The sequence below is a fragment of the Stegodyphus dumicola genome, chromosome 3 (genome assembly GCF_044657685.1).
Source record: "Stegodyphus dumicola isolate Sdum_Otavi_A_Nest chromosome 3, ASM4465768v1".
Classification (NCBI taxonomy): domain Eukaryota; kingdom Metazoa; phylum Arthropoda; class Arachnida; order Araneae; family Eresidae; genus Stegodyphus; species Stegodyphus dumicola.
The window spans coordinates 57,129,754-57,152,987 of NC_140770.1; the positions used below are offsets into that span (position 1 = coordinate 57,129,754).

Sequence of the window (23,234 nt, forward strand, 5' to 3'; positions counted from 1 at the left end):
AATTTGCTGTTATATGAAAAAGGAGCAACAATCATAAATTCCTTTGTAAAACTTCTTTACATTCTTTGAAACATGTTCTAAGATTTTTTTTTCTCTTTGATGATAATAAATTTTATTGTGGTTATTTAAATATACCCAAGATTCAGCTGTTGTGACAACACTTTTCCATTTTTTGTCAGAATAATTGTTTCTCATAGAGAGTTCTGCAGCATGTTCTGCTTTTGGTGATATGTGGTGGAGAAAGATGATGCACATTACGTTTTTTCGGCTTTTTAAGATTCAAATCGGCATTAATCACTTTGTTTACAGTTAACACTGATCATTTAAAAGTACCATTTTGTATGAAAGTAAAATTGTCAAATAGCAGACAATAACTTACACTTTCAAAAATATAGCTGTAGTTTAAAAAAATTTCCAAGTAGTTTTTTTTTTTTTTTTAAAGCAAAGCAAAGTCATCTAAAAAATGTGCAAACACTGTGTACATTCCCAATAGTATACAGCGGATGCTAGCTAAGCTTTATTTTGATAGTCGTGAATCTGAAAGTCAGATATTGCAAACAAAAGGCAAAATTTTCCAAATTATGGAATTTGTGAAGAAGTGGTAATAGATGACGATATAAGCTTTTCATAGTGATGACAGTGCCCTAATTATCAGTCAACTAATGGAGGGTAAAATCTGTAATATGACTCTAAATCCAGAAAATTTCACAATATCACTAATACCAGTGAAGAAAGTGACAGAGAGATTGTTAAAAATAAAAATAAAAATTCCAATCGAGAGTTTAGTGGAAATTCTCAACAGGGTAGTTAGAGAATTCGAATCATGGAACTTTGTTACTTGACCAGAAATTATGTCTATAAATATAAAGAGAACATATTAGCACAAAAACAAAGCAATTTAAACAACTTACATTGAAAGAAATATTTAATAAAGTAAACACATAAATATTGAGTTTTTTTGTAAATTTTGATTCCCTTAAGGTGCTGAGTGCTTCATTATTTCGTATTTTTTATTTTATAATCCCCACATCTCAGTGATCATGATTATCATACATCAGCAAAAATCCCAAATCTGGAATCGTGGAAGTCCCGCCAAGTTATATCTTATTTTAGACTTCGTACTGTAATTACTTTAGATTTCGTATAATTTATTTATGTTCATAATATGGACTGATCTTGGCATCCTAATTGTACTTCACAGTTCTGTGAGTATATGCAATTTTATGCATACGAAGATTATACTATAGGTAATATTTTGCAAGATTATTAAGTGTTAGTCAGTAATCATAAGAAGATCAATCTAAAAATTATAAGATATATCTCTATATTTTCTTTTATAGAGTCACCTAAATAGAAAAATTTGTATTCATAGTTGGCAAAAGGGATGGAGGGAGGGAATTCCTTTTTCTTTTATTTATGTGAGTACAAGTTGCTTAAAAAATCTGTTGTGGACACCACGTGACTTTCTTTTATGGCCTGTTAAATTACTCACATCTTTTGCTACACTTCATTTAATTTTATTTCCTAAAATTATTTTAACTTAATTAACTGATTCCTCAAGACAAGTTGTAAATGACATCAAAAATTGCAAATTTTGACAGTAAATATCCTGTTTAATTTTTGTCGTATGGGAGTCAAAATTCTTATAACTTTATTTCTTTGTAATGAATGAATATAAAACTTTCCCAAATATATTTCTCTCTTGTCCCTCCCTTCTCCTCTGGGGCTGTTTTTTGGCACTCTAGGTTCGAAAGAGTATAAAGCAGTTAAGCAAGGCTATCCTCTCTTTAAATGCTTTTTCACTGAACTAGAGGCAAAAGAAAAGGAACACAAATGGTTCCCCACCTGAATAGTGAGCGACCAGTTAGAAAACTGCAAGACAAAAGCCAACAAGATGTATGGCCCACTTAAAAAGAGTGTATTTTTTCAGGAAATCCAAAATAGTTATGACTTCTGAAAAATTTTTCATATAATAATTATTATGATTAAATATGAAATTTCAAGTGGAAATGAAATTAATTTATGTAAAATTGAAGTAGTCAAAATTTAAGTAATTTGAAATCTTGTTTTTTATTTACTATTAAAACAGTACTTCTGATAGCATACACAAAAGTATTTCTAATCATAACAGAATGGGGTACTTTTATCTCTTTCATTGAAATAAAAGTTTGCTTTCTCCATATTAAATTCATTATAAACAAAATTTTCTGAACTGGAGCAATTGATAAATTATTCTCTGTACATGATGGAAATTACAAGCATTTTATACTCCTTATAATTTTATAAAATTAAAAGAAGTAGTGTGGCCAGCATTCCCTTTCACTTCACTTTATCTGACTTATATGAGGGACACTTCCCTTTGTTGTGTAAATAAAGTTACATATAGATATATGTTTTTAGTTATATTAATTTAATTTTGATTGACTCTCTTTTCTATTTGGTCATAACAAAAGTTTTCTGCTTTCTTCTTATAAAAGATAGAAGGGGGGAAAACATGAAAGGAGTACCTTTATTGCGGATAGTAATCACCACTTAAATGTATGATTTTCTGCCAATGTTTTGGTAGTTTAGTTTTTTAAAGCCTTCGGTTCAGAAACTTGGTGGCCACGAGTCCAAAAACAGATCAATCTCGTTTTGGATGTCTTGTGCAGAATGAAAGATAACACCAGGAAGATGTAGTTGAGGATGCGGAAAAAGGTAGAAGTCAGAAGGAGCGATGTTGGGGCTATATGGTGGGTGTGGCAAAAGATTCCATTCACGTCCGTACAGAATTCAGCTAGTGAATGAAGAGACATGTGGTCTTGCTTTATCTTGATGGAACATTACCTTTTTGTGCGGGAACTCAATTCGATGTTTTTTCTTGATAGCAGGGTCAACACAAAGTAGCATCTCTCTGTACGCCTAACTGTCGAAGGTTTTCCCTTTTTCCAGATACTGTTTGTAGATAATAATACCATGGGAATCTCATTAGATATGAAGCATGATCTTTTTGTTAGTCAAATTGTGCTTTGCGATACTGCTGATGGGCTCACCAGGTGCAGACCAACCCCCTTTCCGGCCTGTGTTCTTGAAGTAAATCCACTTTTCATCACAAGTGACAGTCTGGTCCAGAATGTCATTCGTGCATTGATATTCTTGCATTGAGCAGATTAGTGCAGGCCCGAACATGTCTCTCCTTATCTTCTTGAGTCAGCTCATGCGGCACCCAGTGACTGAACTTGTACGTTAAGTTTATGTGAAGCACAGAATGACTAATGGACACAGCATTTATGTCTAATTCCTTTACAAGCCTTCGACTGGTTGTGTACTGATCTTCTTCCACAAGTTCTTGCAAGCGGGCCTCGTCAACATCAGTAGATCAATCAGAGCACTCTGCTTCTTGAATGTCATAGTCCTTGTTTTTTTAACTTTCAGTACCAAACTGTCACATCATCATATGATACAATATTAGTACCTAAAGTTACAGACATGATTTGGTGACATTCTGTAGCTGACTTTTTGCAACAGAACTGGAAGTAAATTATGGTTCTAATTTGGTAGTGTGAAAATTCCATTTCAGACACTTGTACTTAATGATATTGATATTTTTTTACAAATTATAACACAGTGTTCTAAAGTAAGTCTCTTTCTTTCAAATGTCAAAAATCATTTGATAAAGTATATTAAGCATTCCAATATGAACTGTTTGCGCAGGCGAAATTTATGGTGGCGGGAAATTTTTGTTAAAACACAATATATACATATAGGGTTTTAATTAAGCCATAGCGCAAAATAAAATGTGTTCCGTTTCTTTAAGTTATTGTTCAATTTTTTGTTATTAATTTAATTTAATTATTTTCATGAATCTGCATTCTATAACTGAAAAAAAAAATGGAGAAAAATGCTAATTTCATTGTAGCATATACATCGATGTGGGTTTGGGGCAGTGTGGGTTTTTATCATTGTGTGCTTTCACTGGTGTGAGTATTTGCTGCATGGGCAATTATCACAGTGGTGTTTTTGTTTGTTTGTTTGTTTGTGTGTGTGTGTTTGTCGCATGCACTTATGTCCAGTGGGCTTTTGTCTGTTCACTGCATAATACACATAACTAGGAATGGGCATCTCCATTGGCTCCATTCAAAGCCAACATTAAGGACATTTCTACTTGAATATGTAATGTGGCATAGTTTTGTCCCTTCATCAGATCCTACTTGCTGTCTGCAGCTCCACACAGATTGACACCTTTCTTGAAAATACACTGGGCGTGCAGGAAAATGTTCCTTTTATTACTTGCTAGTCTGTTTGGGTTATGTATGATGTAGTGCTTGCATATTTTATATGGAGTTCTCATCTTCGCATACATGGCAGCTATTGGATGGATACTGTGCCTCCATTAAATGGCCTGCCCAGTTTCTCAATTTGAAGCCATTGGATTATTTTGTGTACTGATTTTGAAAGATGACATTTTTGCCTGTATGATTATTTCACTAGATGAACTCTAGGGTGTTATGCAGTGGATTCATAGCCTTGGATCCAGGGATCTTGGAAAATGTTTGCCAAATGATGTTTTGTCACTTTGTTCCTCATGGTGGTTTGCATTTCATGCTTTTATTGCAGTTTCAAAGTACATATGTGTTAAGTCTCTCATTGGTATCTTTGTATCTGTTCTATAATAAAAGTCCTGCATCTAAGATGCAGGATACATACTTTTATTATGGAAGATAAAGATGCAGAATACATGTTGCCAACTTTGAATTAATGCTCTTTGAGAAAACTTGCATGTCACCTTTCAATTTTGATGCCCCAAAATCCTATTATCTGTTACTGCTGCTTCATTCTTTTACTGAGTTTTGTGTATCTGTCTTTCCTACAAGGATTATAAAACATTTTTTTCTCTCTCTTCAGTCATAGAATGCATTCCTGGTGTATGATAATTTTATTCTGAGCAGACATATTTGTGGGCATTAAAATATTATTTAAAATCTTAAGCAGTCATTTAAGCACTTACTTTTATTTTGAACATTTTATTTAATAATATGACTATTATATGTTGACATAAGCTTAATTTATATTTCGTTTTTGTTTCTTGTCTTTTAAACTGGCCTTGGGGAGAGAACATAGTGTTGGCACAGTTTGGACTCAAGAAAGTGCAATTTGTTGCCAAATATTATAAACATCCATAAAAATGAAACTGATTGTAGTAAACCATAAATCAGTAATTCATTCAGTATCTACAATACAAGTTGTTGAATTTTTAATTTTTATATTTAATGTCAATTTAATATAAATTTGTATTTATTATAGTATACTATAACATAGTTTGTCTGTAATTCATTTAAAATTACAACATAATTCAATAGAACGTATTTAATATATACATGAATTATTATATTTTATGCAATTGTGCATACAATTTATTTAAAATAACAACATATATAAACGTGCCAAAAAATTCAATTTATTGTTAAGAAAACAAGAAAATTCTATTTATTATTTTATTTAATACAATTTTGGTAGCAATTTATGAAATATATATACACACACATATATATAGCTTCTTTTTCCCATTGATGGAAAATTGAAAACAGTAAGCATAAGGAATATTTTGCTGGGAAAACTGCTATATTGACAAAACGCAGTTACCCCTACCCCCCCCCCCCCCCCGAAAAAAAAAACGTCTTTAATCGTCTGTTGCAAATGCACAGATCAGTTTGTTTTTCCCCAAAGCAAAAATGCACCAAATGCGCTTTCTCTCCAAGGCCTCTATAAAGGACAAGCCCTCATTTTTTCTTTTTATGTTTTAAATGGTTTTTAGGTATGTTATTGAAAGTGTATTTTTTATTTCAGTTTCCAGGTATGTTACTGGCGATCTCATTATGCATAGTGTGTAAATTTGTATCCTCATATTAATAAACATATCCTTTTTATGTGAAATATTTACAAAGAAAAATATGCATTAATATCCAGTATCTTTGCATTTCCTGTTAGAAGTAATATCTAAAAATTTGAAATATGGGTGATCATTATCCATATTCATTGCTTTCCTGTTTAGTTAAAATATTATTCAGTTGTTTAAATGCTGCATTTTTTCATAATTGGATGCAGAATTTATATATACATATTTACAGTAACTTATTAGCAACTAGGGTGTATCTAAGGATATATAAGGGGTAGGAAGCTTTTTAAAAAACTCTGTAGTAGAATTTTTTTAAAACTCCAAAACTTAATAATTGCTCCAAAACTTAATAATTGCTGTTTTCTAATTAAAGTTTCAAAGGAATTAAAAATGCTTGTAAAAATAATGTGAAAAAAATAAATAATTTTTTAGTTATTGGGTATGCATATGAAGATGACCAAAGAAAAAAGCATATTTTTATTCTCTTAACCAATTTTTGCAAATAAATTACTTTTTTTATTATTCTTTCTAGTTCAATTGGAAAATAAAGTAAATGTTTCCAAATATATGATCTTGATTTTAAAATTTCTGTAGGCTTATTATTGTTTTATAATTCCTGTAATTTTTTTTAATGTGGATTGAAACATAAAATGTATTCAAAAGCAGAGAATGAATATATTATGCTAATGAAATATATCTTTAGATATCTACTTGCAATAAAATATTAGCATCTTTAATATAAATATTTAATTCTCATAAAATTTGGTTTTTGTAAGTGAAATTTTAATTAGAAATGTATCATTAATATTTGTTCAAAATTCATATTTCAATGGCAGATAACTGAGATTTTATCTTTTAATATGAAATTACAGAATATTTAAACATTTGAAAATTTTAAGAGTAGATACTTTTGATCTATAATTGGTTTAATCATAAATATTTTCTTTAAATAAATAAATAATTATGTAAAACATTAAAAAAAGTTATAAAACATAAATTGATGAAGCCGCCTTAATAGAAGTTGCCAGAATTTCATAATACTGTGGCAACCATGTGCATAATAATTATTTAGTTTTAATGAGCAGTGTTGCCATTTTCCTATGCTTTTTTTTATTTCAAGTTCCAAGGATGTTTGTGCATAAATCATATCTCTTGCCCTTTACTCAGTTTTAAAACATGTATTTGGAGAATTTGAATTCAGTGAAAGAAACTGCAGAACAGAAATTGCAGTGTATTTTCCTACAAAATTGTTAAACGAAACGATGCTTTGAATCTGTCCTTAAAGTGATAGCTGTGAAATTTTCACCAGAACAAAAACAAAAACTTTCGAGTATGTGGGTTTATTGTTTAATGTTTGAAATAAATACTTAATTCAAGCATGAAATGTTTATGTAATAAATAATTTTCTATTTGAGTCTCCACTCTTTTTCTTCCTCAAGGTGGTTGCGCTAATATGTAACTACAAATTAAGCTTTATAGATTTTTAATATGTTCTCTTTTCATGACATATGCTCTAATTATATCAATTCAGAGCTTAAATTGCGCCGGAGCCAACCGGAACTGAGCTCTAGTACTTCTTAGTTTTTACGATAAATTATAATTTTAGCCGGAGTGCACCGAAGCCCTAAATGAGAAGGCTCCGGTACTTCTTTTATGGAATAGAACAACAATTTTAGTAGAAATTTGATCTCGAAAATTATATTTTTAGCTATAACATTATATTAAAAATTACTTATTAGATTATTAAAATTAGAGATAAATTAAAAAAAGAAAATCTGAAAGGTTTCAGATTTTCAATTACATCCAAAGGGGCTTTTTTAAACATTTTGTGTCTTACCTTTTCTTATTTAATATCCTGTTCTTTACACTTAAACCATAAAATTCAGTTCAAGATAAATATCGCAAAACAATTTTAAAAAGATTATATCTTTAGTATTTCCGATATACAGTCTCACGCACTGGAGATAAAAATGTTTTTTCTGTACAATGTTGCCATGGCTAGCTTTGAAATCGTTGAGTTTGTTAATCAAAAATTCGTTAAAGTTTTACAAAATACGAATTCGATAATGAAACAAATTTCAAATTTGGGCTTTCAGATGCCCATATTCGCAGTAGGATTGATTACATCATTCAAAATTGAATGGCTCTTGGTACCGTTGTTTTATCACAATGCGAAAAACATACATATACTTATGCAGATTCTTCATTATTTAATTTCTTCAAATATAATGCAGGGCGATAATATTTGGTGGCAACAGTTTGAAAAGTGAAACGGGCATTCAAAGTGATTCAACGCAAAATCGCAAAATGAAAACAATAGTCCCTCAGGGACAAAGCCCCTTTGGACTAATAATCTAATATATAGCATATTTAATCTAATAATAAAATTATTTAATTTAATAATTTAATCTAATAATAAAATTGTTAGATTAAATTATTATCTAATAGTAAAATTATTAGATTAAATTATATTTAAAATTACCAATGAAATAAATTTTAATATATTTCTTTAAATATTTATCACTTTAATCATTAATTATTTTAATGATTAATGATTTTATTTATTTATTTCTTCTTGTTCCTCTTTCCTGAGGGTCTACGGTAAGGCTCCGGCTCTTCTAATTTTAGAAATTAAGCCCTGTATCAATTATATAAACGTACATAAAAAAGATCATAAAAAATTATCACTACAATCTTGCAAGAATAATAATTGATCACAAGTCAAAGAAATATTCTGCAGCAACTCTGGAAAATCAAATCATGTGTTTTATAGGTTTCAACCAGATTTCTAAAATTCTTGCTTAAATATTTGTCAGTGTAAAATTTTGGTAACCTTTATATTTCCTCCCCTCAAGCCTGAGCACTTCAAAGTATTAATTTATGTAATTTAAATCATATAAGATGTTTTGATTTAATGTAACAATATTTTATTCACTGTATGTGACTATTGTGACATATTGAATGTATAGAAGTTTCATTTGCATTGCATTAGAATATATTATTGATGACAGTTTAAAACTTTTTACAAGAAAATCAGTTGATCAGTGATTTATTGTGCTAGTATTATATCTGTATGAAAATGTCTATTTCATAGATAAATAACAGTGAAGTTTAATGAAGCCTGATATAAATATTTATTATTATTATTTAATCCTTAAACTCATTATGTTCTTTAAGAATTTTTAGATGCTGATGAGCAGTTTCAAATTAATCTTTAGAGTATAAAAATTAAAAGCTTATTACTGAGCGAAGTGTGTATAAGTATTAATAATTTTAATTTTATATGTTTACTTTCAACAATGCCATAAATAGGCTTTCCGCCTTTTTCCTCAGATAAGGTAATCCATCAAAAAATCATTTCATCTCAAACTTGTACTTTTTAATTATATAGTGATCATGTGTTGAAATATTTTCATCATTATCTACAGTTCATTGTCAGTAACTTATCCCTGCCTTTTGTATCATTTTTCCATTCATAGCCTCAGCAGCAATGCCAGCAACTGTCTTCAATTATAGTTCAAAATTAAATTGATTTTTCCTGTTATTAAATTCAGGATAACCTTCTTTTTTTTTCTGTATATTAATAACATGAAAATAAATTAATAAAACCTCGGATAAGGTAATGAATCAATAAATCATTTCATCACAAACTTTTACCTTTTCAATTACGTAGTGATCTTGTGTAGAAATATTTTCATCGTTATCTACAGTTCATTCACAATAACATATCTCTGCCTTTCGTATCATTATTCCGTTTATATCCTCAGTATCACTGCCAGTAATTGTCTTCAATTATAGTTCAAAATTAAATTGATTTTCATTCTTATTAAATTCAGGATAACCTTCTTATTCTACCATGTATTAACAAGAAAATAAATTAATGAAACTGCATCTATGAAATACTGATTAACACTATATATATGCATGTGTGTGTTTATATATATATATACAGGGTGATTCTAAATTGTTTTTACAAATTAAGAGGGGTGATAGTACTCATCCAGATAAGCAATAATTACCATAGAACATAGGGTCACATTCCACTCTGAGAGACAGAAAAGGGGAATATTAGAATTTCAATGTGAACTTACAATAGTGTTGGGAGAGCGAATGAACGAGACAAAAAAATTGCACAATCAGTTTAGTGAAAAACTCGCAGAGTGCACAAAACGAATAAACCTGAATACTTGGCTTGCGAGTGTTAATTCGAGCTCAGACTTTGATGGCAAACTTTCAAATGTCCATCTTTGGTTGTCAAGGTCTCAACCTCGCAAACGATTGCAACAAGTTAATTATCTAAATTATTAGAGGGAAATTATCTATTAGGAGGGAAAATACTGCTACCTTGATATCAAGTATCAAAGTAGCAGTTTTTACCCCTTTGCTATCTTCTATCCTGTCCTCCTGGACTTACTGTGCTTTGCTCATTCTACTTGAAGTGCCCTTCTATGGGACATGAACTTCTGACAGCCGGAACACAGCATGAACTTTTCATGCTAATCTCGGCATACAGTGGAAGTTGGAGTTAGTTGATAATATTCAGACATTGATTAGATAATTAACTTGTTGCAATCGTTTGCGAGGTTGAGACCTTGCCAACCAAAGATGGACATTTGAATTTTTGCCATCAAAATCTGAGCTTGAATTAACACTCAAAAGCCAAGTTTTTGGTTTTATCCATTTTGTGCGCTCTCTGTAAGTTTTTCACTAAACTGATTGTGCAATTTTTTTGACTCGTTCATTCGTTCTCCCAATACTGTTGTAAGTTCAGGTTGAAATTCTAATATTCCTCTTTTCCACCTCTCAGAGTGGAATACGACCCTATGTTCTATGGTAATTATTGCTCATTTGGATGAGCACTATCACCCCTCTTAATTTGTAAAAACAATTTAGAATCACCCTGTATATAATACACACACACGCACGCACACACATGCACGTACCATCATTAAGGTTGTATGTGTAGTATTAAAATACAGATCACAGTACTTAGTTGCACTCTTTAGTTTGCATAATGCAGTCTTTGTTAATCTTTTCTATGTTTCAGACAGAAAATGTTCAGTTAATACTGTCATGTCTTACAGTGTTCTTACAATAGTAGTGATTGACTTTTCTCTTAGAGATACAAACCATCCAGAGTTGTATTTATCTGAAACTCTTTCTTGTACCTGCTAGGGAAAAGCCCAGTTTAGAATACGGTACTGTAACAACACTAGTACATTTGTCTCTTGAATTGCAATATTGATGTCAGTTAATATTTTGTTGAAAATTATGTGATAGTAATTTTTTCTACATTTAAGTTAAATTCAGTTAAAAAGGAGTGAATGTAGTTTGTATAATTTAAATAATAATCAATTAAATTGTTTGAAGTTTTAATACTCCAGTAAGTTAAGTAAGATTGTCACTTACTAAGAAATTAACAAGAATATTTAAATAATAATAATAAAAAAAGTTGACTCCAAGACAAAATCTTGTATTGTATGAATTACAAGATATGCTATATTATAACTGAAATTTACTAAGATAAACAAATTTAAAGATTTAATTCTTTGCAGATGACTGATGCATACCACTGTGATATACCTAGCTATGCTATTTGAAAAATACTAATTATATCATTTGGGAAGGTGATGGTTGGAAACAAAATTAATGAGGAAGTTGTTGGGTTAAATCATGGAATTTCTAATAATTGTTTTAGCCTGAAAATTACATTAATAATTTCACGGAAATTTTGTGGTGAGGAATGTACATGAATGTTCTACGTAAATTATGGAATTTCACATAAATTATGGTAGCTTGGAATTTACATTAATAATGTCACAAAAATTTTTTGATGGAGAAAGTACATGAACATTCACAAAAAGCAATAATAAAAATACTTAGTAATTAAAGAATTTTATATTATTTTTAAATTGGTAGTGGCATTAACAAATCAGCAAAATTTTGTAGTTATTTGCATTATTAGTACATGAGATTAGTATTTTCATTTAAATAGGCAATGTATCCATACATTGCACATCCACAGGATTTTTTTCTTTAATGCAATGTCTGCTATTTCACTACCTTTCCTTTGGCAACTTCAAATTGTTTTTAAAAAAAAAAAGCCCAAGAGTTAAACTGATCAAGATAAAAAACTGGACATGCTCGAAAGAAACTCATGAGTAGCTGAAAAGAAATTTTTAGCTCTTTACCTTAAAAGAGCAACTAGAAAATTTCATAACAGTTGCATAAAGTTTATTTTAAGTCATGGGATCATAAGCTTTACTGTTGCTATTTGGCAATGAAATTTAATTACATATTTTGTGTGGGAAATCCACAATTTTTCAAACAAAGAATTTCACAGTTTTTCATTCCAGGAATAGTACGGTACGGTACTGTATAGTGTATTTTTCACATAATAATTTAAATACTGGAATTATTATGATCAAGTAGAAAGTAAAAGAAAAGAAAATTAAATATTGAAGATTAATTTGGTATTTCGACAAAAATTATTCTAATAATATTTTAGAACTTGCTAAAATAACTATAAAAATTAACAGTATTCAAGATATATGCAGTATAATTCTGATGTAATTACAAGAAAAACACATCTAAAATTTAGCAAAAAAACAGCCTTGAATTGATGTAGATTTTGAATAAACCTCTTACTGATTTTGATGGTGATCTGACAAAAATATGTGCTTCTAGAGAAAAGGTAATCTGATAACCTATATCAGATTACCTTCCAAATTGATAGTTTTATTCAAAATCTTTGTCAATTTAAGTTTTTTTTTTTCGGGGGGGGGGGTGTCAAATTTTAAATGAAGTTCTGATTTCCTAAAATGCCAATTAGTTTTGCCCATAGATCACCTTCTAAAATAATAGTTTTATTTAAAATCTATGCCCTCTTTAATGCTACCTTTTGGCTGAAACAAAGTCTGATTTTCTAAAATACCATTGTTGCTATGTCTGCTAAAGACCAATTGCATAAGTTCATTTTATCAGTTTAATTCCTGGTAGTGTATCCTGAGTTCGGTTTCTGGCAGATGGACTGCCTGTATGGAATTTTTGTTGTTTTCTTTATGTGTAACATGAATATATGTATAGTTTTTTTTAGAAGTCCTGGGCAATAATCGGAAACCTGACAGACATTATGCTCTTTGCCATAATTAGTTAACTAGTCAAAGCTGCCTTGCATAGCAGAAAACATGGGTAAAATAGAAAGCAGCAATAATTTAAATTATTACAAATAGAAAGAAAATTTGCCAAATTATAGCCTAGGCTATTGCTTTTAAGATGCTATTCTTGTCTCGGTAACCTTAATATTGCCCCCCCCCAAAAAAAAATATTCATTTGCACTTACTTTTGTAATGCAAAGTTATTTAATTGTAGAATAATTTATTATTCTATTCTACAATTAATATGTGTTGTAGCAGAAAATATAGATATATATATTTTTAATATTTTATTGACAATTATTTGTTGCATTTTAAAGGTAAAAACTGTTTATTTTGTATTATTTGTTATTATTCGGAACCTTTATTCTTAATATCCTTTTAAATCTTTTTGTTTTCTAGTGGTATTTGGTTCTTTGTTGCAATGTTGCATATCAGTTAAATATCAGAGTATATAGTGTCTTGTTGCTATTCAGTATTCAAATTTGCTTTTTAGATGACATGTAGACATCTGCATGAGAAATTGAGTGGCATATTCTGTGTACTAAGTATATTTTTATGGTGAGGTTTTTGAAAATTATAAGAAAAGCAGGATATTACAGATTTGTGTCACATAATACAAAAACTTAGTTAATTGAGAGTCTGTTTGTGTGCTGTTTTGTATATGTTTGTTTGCTAGTACTTTTCTAGTATTTTGAAACATTTTATATACTCCAAGACAAAAAAATCAAACATATTGGGAGGGGAGGAACTTACTAATTTCGTATGCAGATACTTTTTTTTTACCTAATATGCAAATTATTAAAATTTAGCACTCACTGAGATTAAATAGCTGGAGCTATACCTCATCAGAACTGGGTCAACTTAAATGTGTACTGGTGAGTGAAACTTGATTTCAGAAGTAAGTCTTTAATGGGATTTTGATTATAGTTACCCACCTTGACTGTTACAGTATATCCCCAACAGATGCATGCTCATTATAAGCATATATCACAATCTGAAGGAAGTTGGAAGAGCAAATCAAAAAATTGCTTGAGATTTGGGTCAGGGTGATGCCATGATTAGACAGTTTTGAAAGGAATGGGTGAGCAGTTATAAATTTCAATGTCAAGAAGGCAGTAGTTAAGTTAGGGGAACAGCAAAGAGTTTTAAGTGATGAAACCCTGTTTGAACTAATACTGATGTTTAGCACAGATGTGTCTGGAGATATGTCTGGCTGTCTTGGGATTCTGCTTTTTCTGTGCAAACTGACAACAGAGGTATGGTATGGAGGACTATTTCCTTTGATAGCCAGATTTGGTGGTTGTCATCTGTGGTATCCTTACGGCACAGAAGTATGTTGATGAACATTTATGACCTGTTTGTGTTGCTATTCCTTTCATGCCAACATGGGTCTAATTATCTGTAAGAGAATGCCTGATGACATATGGTGTGCACTTCTACTGATTCTCTCTTCTAATGTTTGTTAACCACTTTCTTGGCAACTAGTTCACCAGATCTCTTCATGTTTAGAAGTTGATAGTAAATGACTTTTGATAATCTCAGATGTTAGTGAATTAACTTACAGTTGGTGATTTTAGCAAGAAATTGCACCAGACACTATCTGCTAATTTTAGAAGTCAATGCTGTAGTAGGTAACAGTGCAATCCAGGTCAGAGGTGAAAAAATGCATTATTGACTTGTTCAGCTTTTATAGCTTTTTATCATGAATAATTGTCTGATTTTCCTGAAATTCTAATAATTTCTTTTTCTGTACATATTCATCTTTCCTACCAGTTCCCCCTTAGTCAGGTAACTTTTTATTATATTTATTTTTGTGCCTTAGTGCATACTTATATAATATTTTAGATTTCTGTTACTCAAAAATTTACTGAAGTGTACTTTCAACATGTTTTTAAGTAAATATGCATTTAGAAAAATATAAGAGAAAGAAATGATATAGTAGATTATTTCACAGCAATAATTAATAATTTATTTGTAATTCAATTTCATTTAAAATTTAATTCACTTTAAACTTGCTTTTTACGAATAGAGAATGTTTGTTAAAGAGGAAAAAAAAATTTTTTTTTCCTGTAGAGTTCCATGATGAGATTCCAAATGTACCAAGGACTGTTGATCGTTCAGTTGTAGAGCTAACCCCAGAACAAAGGCTTGCAATTTATGATTATGTCGTGAAAGAAGGAAAGGCTGCTAATAAGCCAAAGAATGTGACTGTGGAAGATTTATTGTTTGACTTTGGAAAAAAAGATGAACAGGGTATGATAAATTTCTGATTCTGGAACCCAAACAGAAATGCATGTGACTGTTTTATGTTAATTACTACATTATTTAAATTTTTAAATGCTAATTAAATTTTTGAACAACTATATATTCTGTAACTGTACATTGCATTGTAAGTGACTTAATTATTAAATTTATATGATTTTGCAATCATAATATTCATAGTTTCAAAATAATAAAAAATAGATTATCTACTGCAAGGTATCTCAGAGCATATTATTTTGAAAGCTAAATTTATTATTAATATTATTAATGTAATAGCAAGCAAAAGTTGCGATTTGTGTTCTCTTTTGTAAAACTTTTTTCTATTTTTTTTATTAGTATTTTACAAATTAAGATTCATACTTATATTTTTATTTTTTTGTTCAAGCACTTTATAAGTTTTGAAAAAGTATTCAATGCAGAATTTCAATGTGTATAAATGAATACTGTGTCTTTTTTCCTATAATTTTAAATATTTTTAATGGATTATTTTTGTGGAGTATAGATGTAGGAAATTTTAAATTATGCAGATGGGAAATTTTAAGTAATAAAACTCAATGTATTTAATCCTACATGATATTAAAGTAAGGTATTTGAACAATTTTGAGGAAATTCCAGGATTATAATTATTATAATTTTATTTTAATTAATTAGTTTTTAATAATTTTTAGAAGGAAGACCTAAAACTCAACTTGAAATATTGGCAGAATTAAGAGACTATAAACGTCGAAGGCAGTCGTATAGAGCAAAAAATGTTCATATCACAAAAAAGTCATATACTGAGGTGAGTAGTAATACTGTAACTTATATTATATTACAGTTTGAAAAAAATTGTTTGTGAATGTGTGTATATATATATATATATTAAATATTTATATATTTTATTTCTAGTTAATGAAAGAAGTAATAGAAAACCAAATCACATATTTATCTGAAACAAGAAAACAAGAGACTTGTGAAAAGTAACTAGTCATTTTATTATTTTAAAAATACTTTTATGTTATATATTAAGTTTCATTTTTTAATTATGCTCATGCTACAAGCTTTCAATTTTAAAAAGCTTTGCTCCTTTGGTAAAATCTAATTGAAATTATAGAAAAGAAGCATGTAAATTTAAAATAAAGCAGGCTTCTAGCCTTAAATTAATATTGGATAATTGTTAGATTTTGAGTTGGAACTCAGTATAGTATGAAAGCATTTTAATGAAAATACTGCCATATTAAGTTATTAAAATACTTATTTAAATTAAGATTTTATTAAAAACTATTAAAATTATTTTTGTGAAAAAACGTTTTTCTCATTTTAAGCAATTAAATGTATAAAATTCTAAATCAAATCAGGTTTTTAAAGCAAACTGTATGGAAACAATTCAGATGAAGTAGGTTCAGATACTAATATCAGGAGTATATTAATGTTGGGATAAAATTTAAATCATTAGATAAATTTTCTAAGTTAAAACTGCAAGATAATTTTTTAAGTTCTACATGGAATTTATGGGAAAATATTAATTATATTGTATATAGTTGACCAAGACATATCTATAGGCCATAACTATTTAAATGTTTTCATAATTAACAATGAAAAAGCATGGGTGGTGGTCCATTCATAATTTATACATTCATTATTATACAAAATAAATTTGGTAAATCACTAATTTCACAAGCATTAATCTTATGTACTATGTATTGGATCAGGTGAAAATTTCTGTGATTTTTTTCCAAATTGCAATGCATTTCCTTCTAATTATTTTGCTGATAAAGAGTTACCTTGGTCAAGGCAGATATTTAAATATGGTCTTTTCTACCTACGTTGCATAATTCTAGCGTGTACTGTGGCACAGTTTTTTTTTTTTTTTTGATTTTATGTGCAGTGCTAAGAATAAAGAAGCCAGAAATTCATTTTTGTCATATTACATTCTTTTATTTTAAAAAAGGCAAAAAATGCTGGTCAGACTTAAAATTTGTGCTTTATATTGGCACAAAGTAATATTTTATAGCACAGTTCGAAGATGGTTTGAGAAATTAATGAGTGAAAATTTGAGCCTTGAAGATGATGCCAATGGTGGTAAAATAAATGAACCTCTTTTGGTATATCGAGAGGCCTGCATGCCCAAAAAATGTATGTGTGGTTGGGACTACAAAGGAATTGTATATTGTAAATTGTTGCTACCAAATCGGACAATAAATTGGGGAAAATGCCATTCTGCAATGGCAGTTTTAAAAGCAGAAATATAAGCAAAGTACTAAAAAGTGAACAAATTTCCAAACTGTTCTCTTCTATCATGGCAAAGCTCAGCTCCACAATTTAAGGAATATTCAGACATTGACTTGTTGAGTACGTGTGGGATGTTTTGTGTGATTCCCTATATCCCCCAGACTTTGCCTCCTGGGATTTCATCACTTCAGGTCACTTAAGAATTCTCTTAATGGCCTGAAATTCACTTCTTTGGAACCTGTTAAAGAGCACCTCGATAACGTTTTTAGGAATAAACTTAACGACTTTTTTAAAAAATCTGACGTGTACACCACATGACTTCCTTGTACGGAATATTAAATTATACGCATTTTTCTTGCATTTCATTTGAACTTGTTAGATTGAATTAAATCTACTTCGCTGACAGCGCATAAACCACAATAGAATAAATGCATTCTTTAAAATTCACTTTGTTTACCATAGCGACACTCTGGCACTAGGTTTACTTAACAGTATTATATTTCATTCATATTATAACTCAGAATGCACAAAATGTATATCATTTAAAGAATTACCTAATAGTTGCCACATGTTCTATTCAAATACTATAATAAAGCTAGAACTATGTATAAAAGAAATTAAGCAAACAAAACAAAAAAGAAACAGTTTTTCACAGACGATTGAGTATTTCTCATTTAATTAATTCAGTTCTCACTTCGCGAGAAGAAAAAATACATAAAAACTCAAAATATCTATATTAAAAATTACGAAGTAAATCTCAAACGAATTCCTCAAAAAAATTCCAGAAAGAATTAAGCATGATTTAATTGGCAATAATAAATGAATGCGTTATCTTTGTTGTTGCGAGGCTAAGTTTCTCTAGATTGGAAACAAATCCACTAGTCTCCTATTTCAAATGTAAACATCAGTGGCCGCCATTAAAAACAGTCTTAGCAGCAATTAAACAACTTTAAAATTGCTGATAATTCTAAAAATATTGCACACAGATTTACTAAAGGCATAAAATCTTTAACCGGAAGATAAAAACAACAAAATTCAATCATACGTTTGGTGCGGCCGATTGCAACCAAAATATGAGGTGCACATCTACATGTTATAGCAGTCCTATATACAAAATTTCAACGTTCTGAGGTTACTCGTTTTTGAGTTATGCGAGATACGTACGCACGTTCGTACAGATGCCACGAAAAATTCTCTTCAGAATTAATTTTAAAGCAGTTTTATAATTTTTTTTGAAGGAAAAGAGTATTTTATTCTGTCCTTACGTACAGATGTCACGCAAAAACATCGTTAAATTGCATTCGATAGCGGTCAAAATGGATATTTTCGTTGAAATATGCTGCCTGAAACTTTTCGCGATTACAATACTTCCTTTTTACTTCGTTCAAGGAAGTAAAAAGGTATTATCTAGCTGCGAAAGAGATGGTAAAATGTCACAGAACAAAATGGTGTTTATGTGATTCAATGAAATTTTCGTATGCTTTTGTACTGCTTCATTTGTATTTGTCATCAAAAACCTGTAGAACTTTCCAGATGCCCAATATATATATTTATTGTAAAATGAAAAAAATGTGTACATCAAAATTCTAACTTTAATTTGAAAATTTAATAACTGCAAATCAATAACTCTACTTTGCAAAATTCTCAGTTTAATTCTCCTCCGGGTGAACTATTAAGATTAAAAAATATATTAAAATGGTTCATCAGCTAACTCTGGGTACAGAAAAGCAAGGATTTTGTTTTGGAAGTGGAATTGTAATTGAAGCTCCTTTTGACGACTTTATATCAAAGGTGATTGGATTCCTCTTTCTTTTAGTTTTATAATCTTTTTTTGGTTTTCCTTGTGATGGTTTAATTTTTACATAAAATAATTCTACTTTAATTAAACTTAGGAGATAATATAATCAATTAATCAATACGGTTTAGGAAATAAATTATTATTAACTAACTTTGCAGCAATTGCGCAAGTAATAATAACTTGTATTCACACTAAATGGATTTAAGTTCATACAACATTTGATATGCTAAATAGCAGCTATTAGCGCTATTTATCTCTTACCTAATGTACCCACTTTATATATTATCTCCAACCTTTTTAAGTTTTAAAGTTCTTATACAAAAAACTTTACTGTATTGAAGGTTAGCAGCCTCCTTACTTTTATATCTTGCTAGTTTAACTCATATTGAAATCACTAAATGTCATTCCACTAGATGACAAACTTGAAAATTTAACGCCATGCCTGCTACAGGTAAACCCAAAAAACAATTTCTATGAAAAACATTTAACTGTATTTACATGATTACATGCGGTACTTGATATATTAAATATATAGGACAGACTAAAAACAATCTTAACTTTCGAATCAATAACCATAGAGCTCAAATCAAAAAATTCAACGCACAAAAAAATAACATTAAAATAAGTACACCATCACAACTTAATACAGCAGAATTAGAACACTTTAAACACCATGACTTCAACTCTATTCAACTTCAGATACTAGATATAATACCCAATCACAAAACACGAATTTTTCAGGAATCTCTCTATATACTAAAACAACGTTCACTTTATCTATATGGACTTAACACTTATATACATAGTCATAGAGATACTTCTAAGAAGTCTATTTTCAGCCAATTTAAACTCTACAGCATCAAAACGCAGAGAGGAAAAAGAGGAAGCAAAATAAAAAATAATGCGAGATTTTTATCCACTTTGGATACACTTGCATTGAAAAAACAATTGAAATGTTTTTTTGACTCAGACTGTTTTCCCAAGAAACTTCTCAACTGGTTACACTCCTGTACTAATAAATTCCTTATCAAACTAAAAAAATTCATTCAAGAAAGCTACGACGACATACAAATCATTAAAGACATGATTCTTGATTTTAGTCTTTTCAGACTCTCTAATAGTCTCACTCAACGCAAAATTTATTTTAAAGTCAATTTTCTGCATCCGCAGTTTGACAATATTCATTTCTCCAGAATCATCAGAGATTGTAAAGATTACTTCCCCGCAGTTGACACTATACCAATGATTGCATTTAAATATCAAAGGACCTTAAGCAACTTGCTTACTAACCACCATGAAATAGATGAAACTGCAGAATGACATTGTAAGACACCAATTTACAGTAATTACGTAGATTCTCATCACCAGCACATAATTACTGGCAACCTGAATATCATACAAAACCATCAACTAAAAACACTAATGAGTTATGGTACAAAATTTAGACCAGTCAGAAACATGACTACAAATTACTGTTACAAGACTTTCGAAAACAACATCAACGAATTTATAGTTAAAGCAAGCTATCAACTGAATTTTCCCATAGATACCTTCTTAAAATGGAAAGCTAAAATTCTTCAACTCATATCCACAGAAATCAGTCACCTCAAATTTAAAAGTACACTGAACTGGTCGCAACTTACATCTGATATTAGTAAATTAAAACAGCTTTTTACTATTACAAAAATAGATAAAGCAACTAATAACTTTAGCATTATATGAAAACAATTCTACACTGAGATTATTCATAAAGAACTTCTCAACGCAACTACTTATCAATCAGCCAACCTTACAGAAACATCTATAATAAACAGGATTAAAACTTTTCATAAGAAACTCAATATTACTTTCAATGCAAACTACAACAGATTTACTAATCTTTATGCGATTCCCAAATTCCATAAAACACCATTAAAATTTAGATTTATAGCTAATGGAACTAATAATTACAAGAAAAATATAGACTATTATTTTTCAATTCAACTTAATAAAATCTGTAAATTTATTTTCAATGATTGTAACACTAATCATAACTATTGCTGGATCATTCATAATAACACTCCTGTCATTAATACCATTCATACCATTAACATCCTAAACATTAACTGCTATGATTTTGAAAACTTATATACCTCACTTCCTCTAGAAGAAATCTATACCAGTCTACTTGATCTACCAAAACTTTTCCCTAATATACTCAATATCATGACTCTTGACAAATGGAAAACCTACCTAAAATGCACACTTTTTCATAACTACATCAAGTTTCAAAATCAACTTTTTAAACAAGTCAGAGGATTGCCAATGGGCTTACATTCCAGCACCTCGATCTGTAATATCTTTTTATTTGTCAAAGAATTTAACTTCCAAAAAAATCTACAACCACAAGAGTTAAATTACTACAAACACACCTACAGATTTATTGATGACCTTATTACAATTAATAATTTTGGTAAAATTGAAAACTCCGACATTTATCCGAATTGTCTTAAACTTAATAAAACTAATAATTCACAAAATAGCATAGACTTTCTAGATCTTCAAATCATTAACTACAAAAAAATTTTACTTTTTGACAAAACAAGGAACTTCAATTTTAATACTAACAAATTAATAAATTGGAACTCCAACATATCCAAAAAAGTAATTAACAATACTATAATTAATCAAATACAACGAATTAAAACTATATGCACAGATACAATAGATTTACAACGCGAAATTTTGATCCTTATCAAAATTCTCAAAAATAATCTAATTCCCTTTCAATTTATCAACCATTGCCTTAAAAGAGCAGGCGTTAAATACTCACTCTAAATCATTTAACTGATAGGGATATGATAATTTATTCCTAAACCTGAGAAGGCAGTATAAGTTGGATGACTGTCAGTTGAAAGATTTGTATATAGTGTAATTACTCAATTGTATATATTGTAAAAAGCTAATTGTCTTCAGACATATACTGTTACTATACTGTTACTAAAAAAATGGGCCTATTTCCTGCCTTTAGACTGTCTACTAGCTCTTGGATAGCGAAAATGCCTTTTTCCTTTCTTAAATTCTTAATCATTGCGACACGACAATTAGCCAGAAATTAATTAATTTCCATTCACTAGTATTTTTAAAAAAATCTTAACAGACGGTCTCTCTCAGATAAGAACTCCACAAAATACATCCCTCAAGAATTCCAAGTCCCACCCACTACCATAAATTTCTTCACCCAAGTCTTGCCGACTGATATAATTCAAAGCTCCTACTGCCGCTAAGAATTTTCGGACACCCTACACTTCTGAGTCAGACACGAAGAGAACACACTGCCAACTCCCCCACTAGAAAGAATGTAAGTTACTTAATACCTTTCTGGCCTTTATATCTTTATGTACATTCACTGAACTTATTTATATTATTTTCTATTTTATTTTTATATTATTTTTATGTTCTCTTTGATTTGTTTTTGCAAAGTTTGCATTATTTATCTTTTTTATAATCTTCTATGTTTATTTCAACTTTACTTTGATTTCGATGTCATAATGACAATTTCCAATGTTTAATTTCTACAAATAATATAGTACTCAAATACATAAAGATGATAGTGTCGGGGACGATTACTCGAGTTTTACAAGATTTCTCTACAGTAATTGATTTTTACTCCAAATTGAATTGACTAAAATGCTTCATGAGAATCAGTTCTTTGAGTAACAACTATTCGCGGAAATATTTGGCCTGACTAGAATTGCCGGTTTGGCTTTAATTTATAACTCGAGTAAAGACGAAACACTTTCATATTTACGTATTTCTATCAATTATTGATCATTGAACGGGAGTTGGTTTGTTCCCCTTGAAAAGTCAACTAATTTCCGATCAATGACAATAATTACATGTTTTAATTTTTACTTTTACAATTGTAATATTATTCATCGTGATGATTTAA

General features: G+C 29.6%; 1 protein-coding gene across 2 annotated transcripts in view; it reads left to right on the forward strand.

Annotated features, from left to right (window-relative positions):
- The window catches only part of LOC118192220 (U11/U12 small nuclear ribonucleoprotein 48 kDa protein-like), a 42,017-nt gene that overhangs the window by 14,173 nt on the left and 4,610 nt on the right, over positions 1-23,234 (forward strand). Inside the window, exons 5-8 of one of the 2 annotated variants that reach the window (XM_085812923.1) lie at positions 10,996-11,073; positions 15,106-15,285; positions 15,963-16,075; positions 16,183-16,253. In XM_085812923.1, coding sequence (XP_085669049.1) covers positions 10,996-11,073; positions 15,106-15,285; positions 15,963-16,075; positions 16,183-16,253 — 442 coding nt within the window. The remainder of the gene's footprint in view (positions 1-10,995; positions 11,074-15,105; positions 15,286-15,962; positions 16,076-16,182; positions 16,254-23,234) is intronic. The other variant, XM_035363134.2, reaches the window with a different exon arrangement.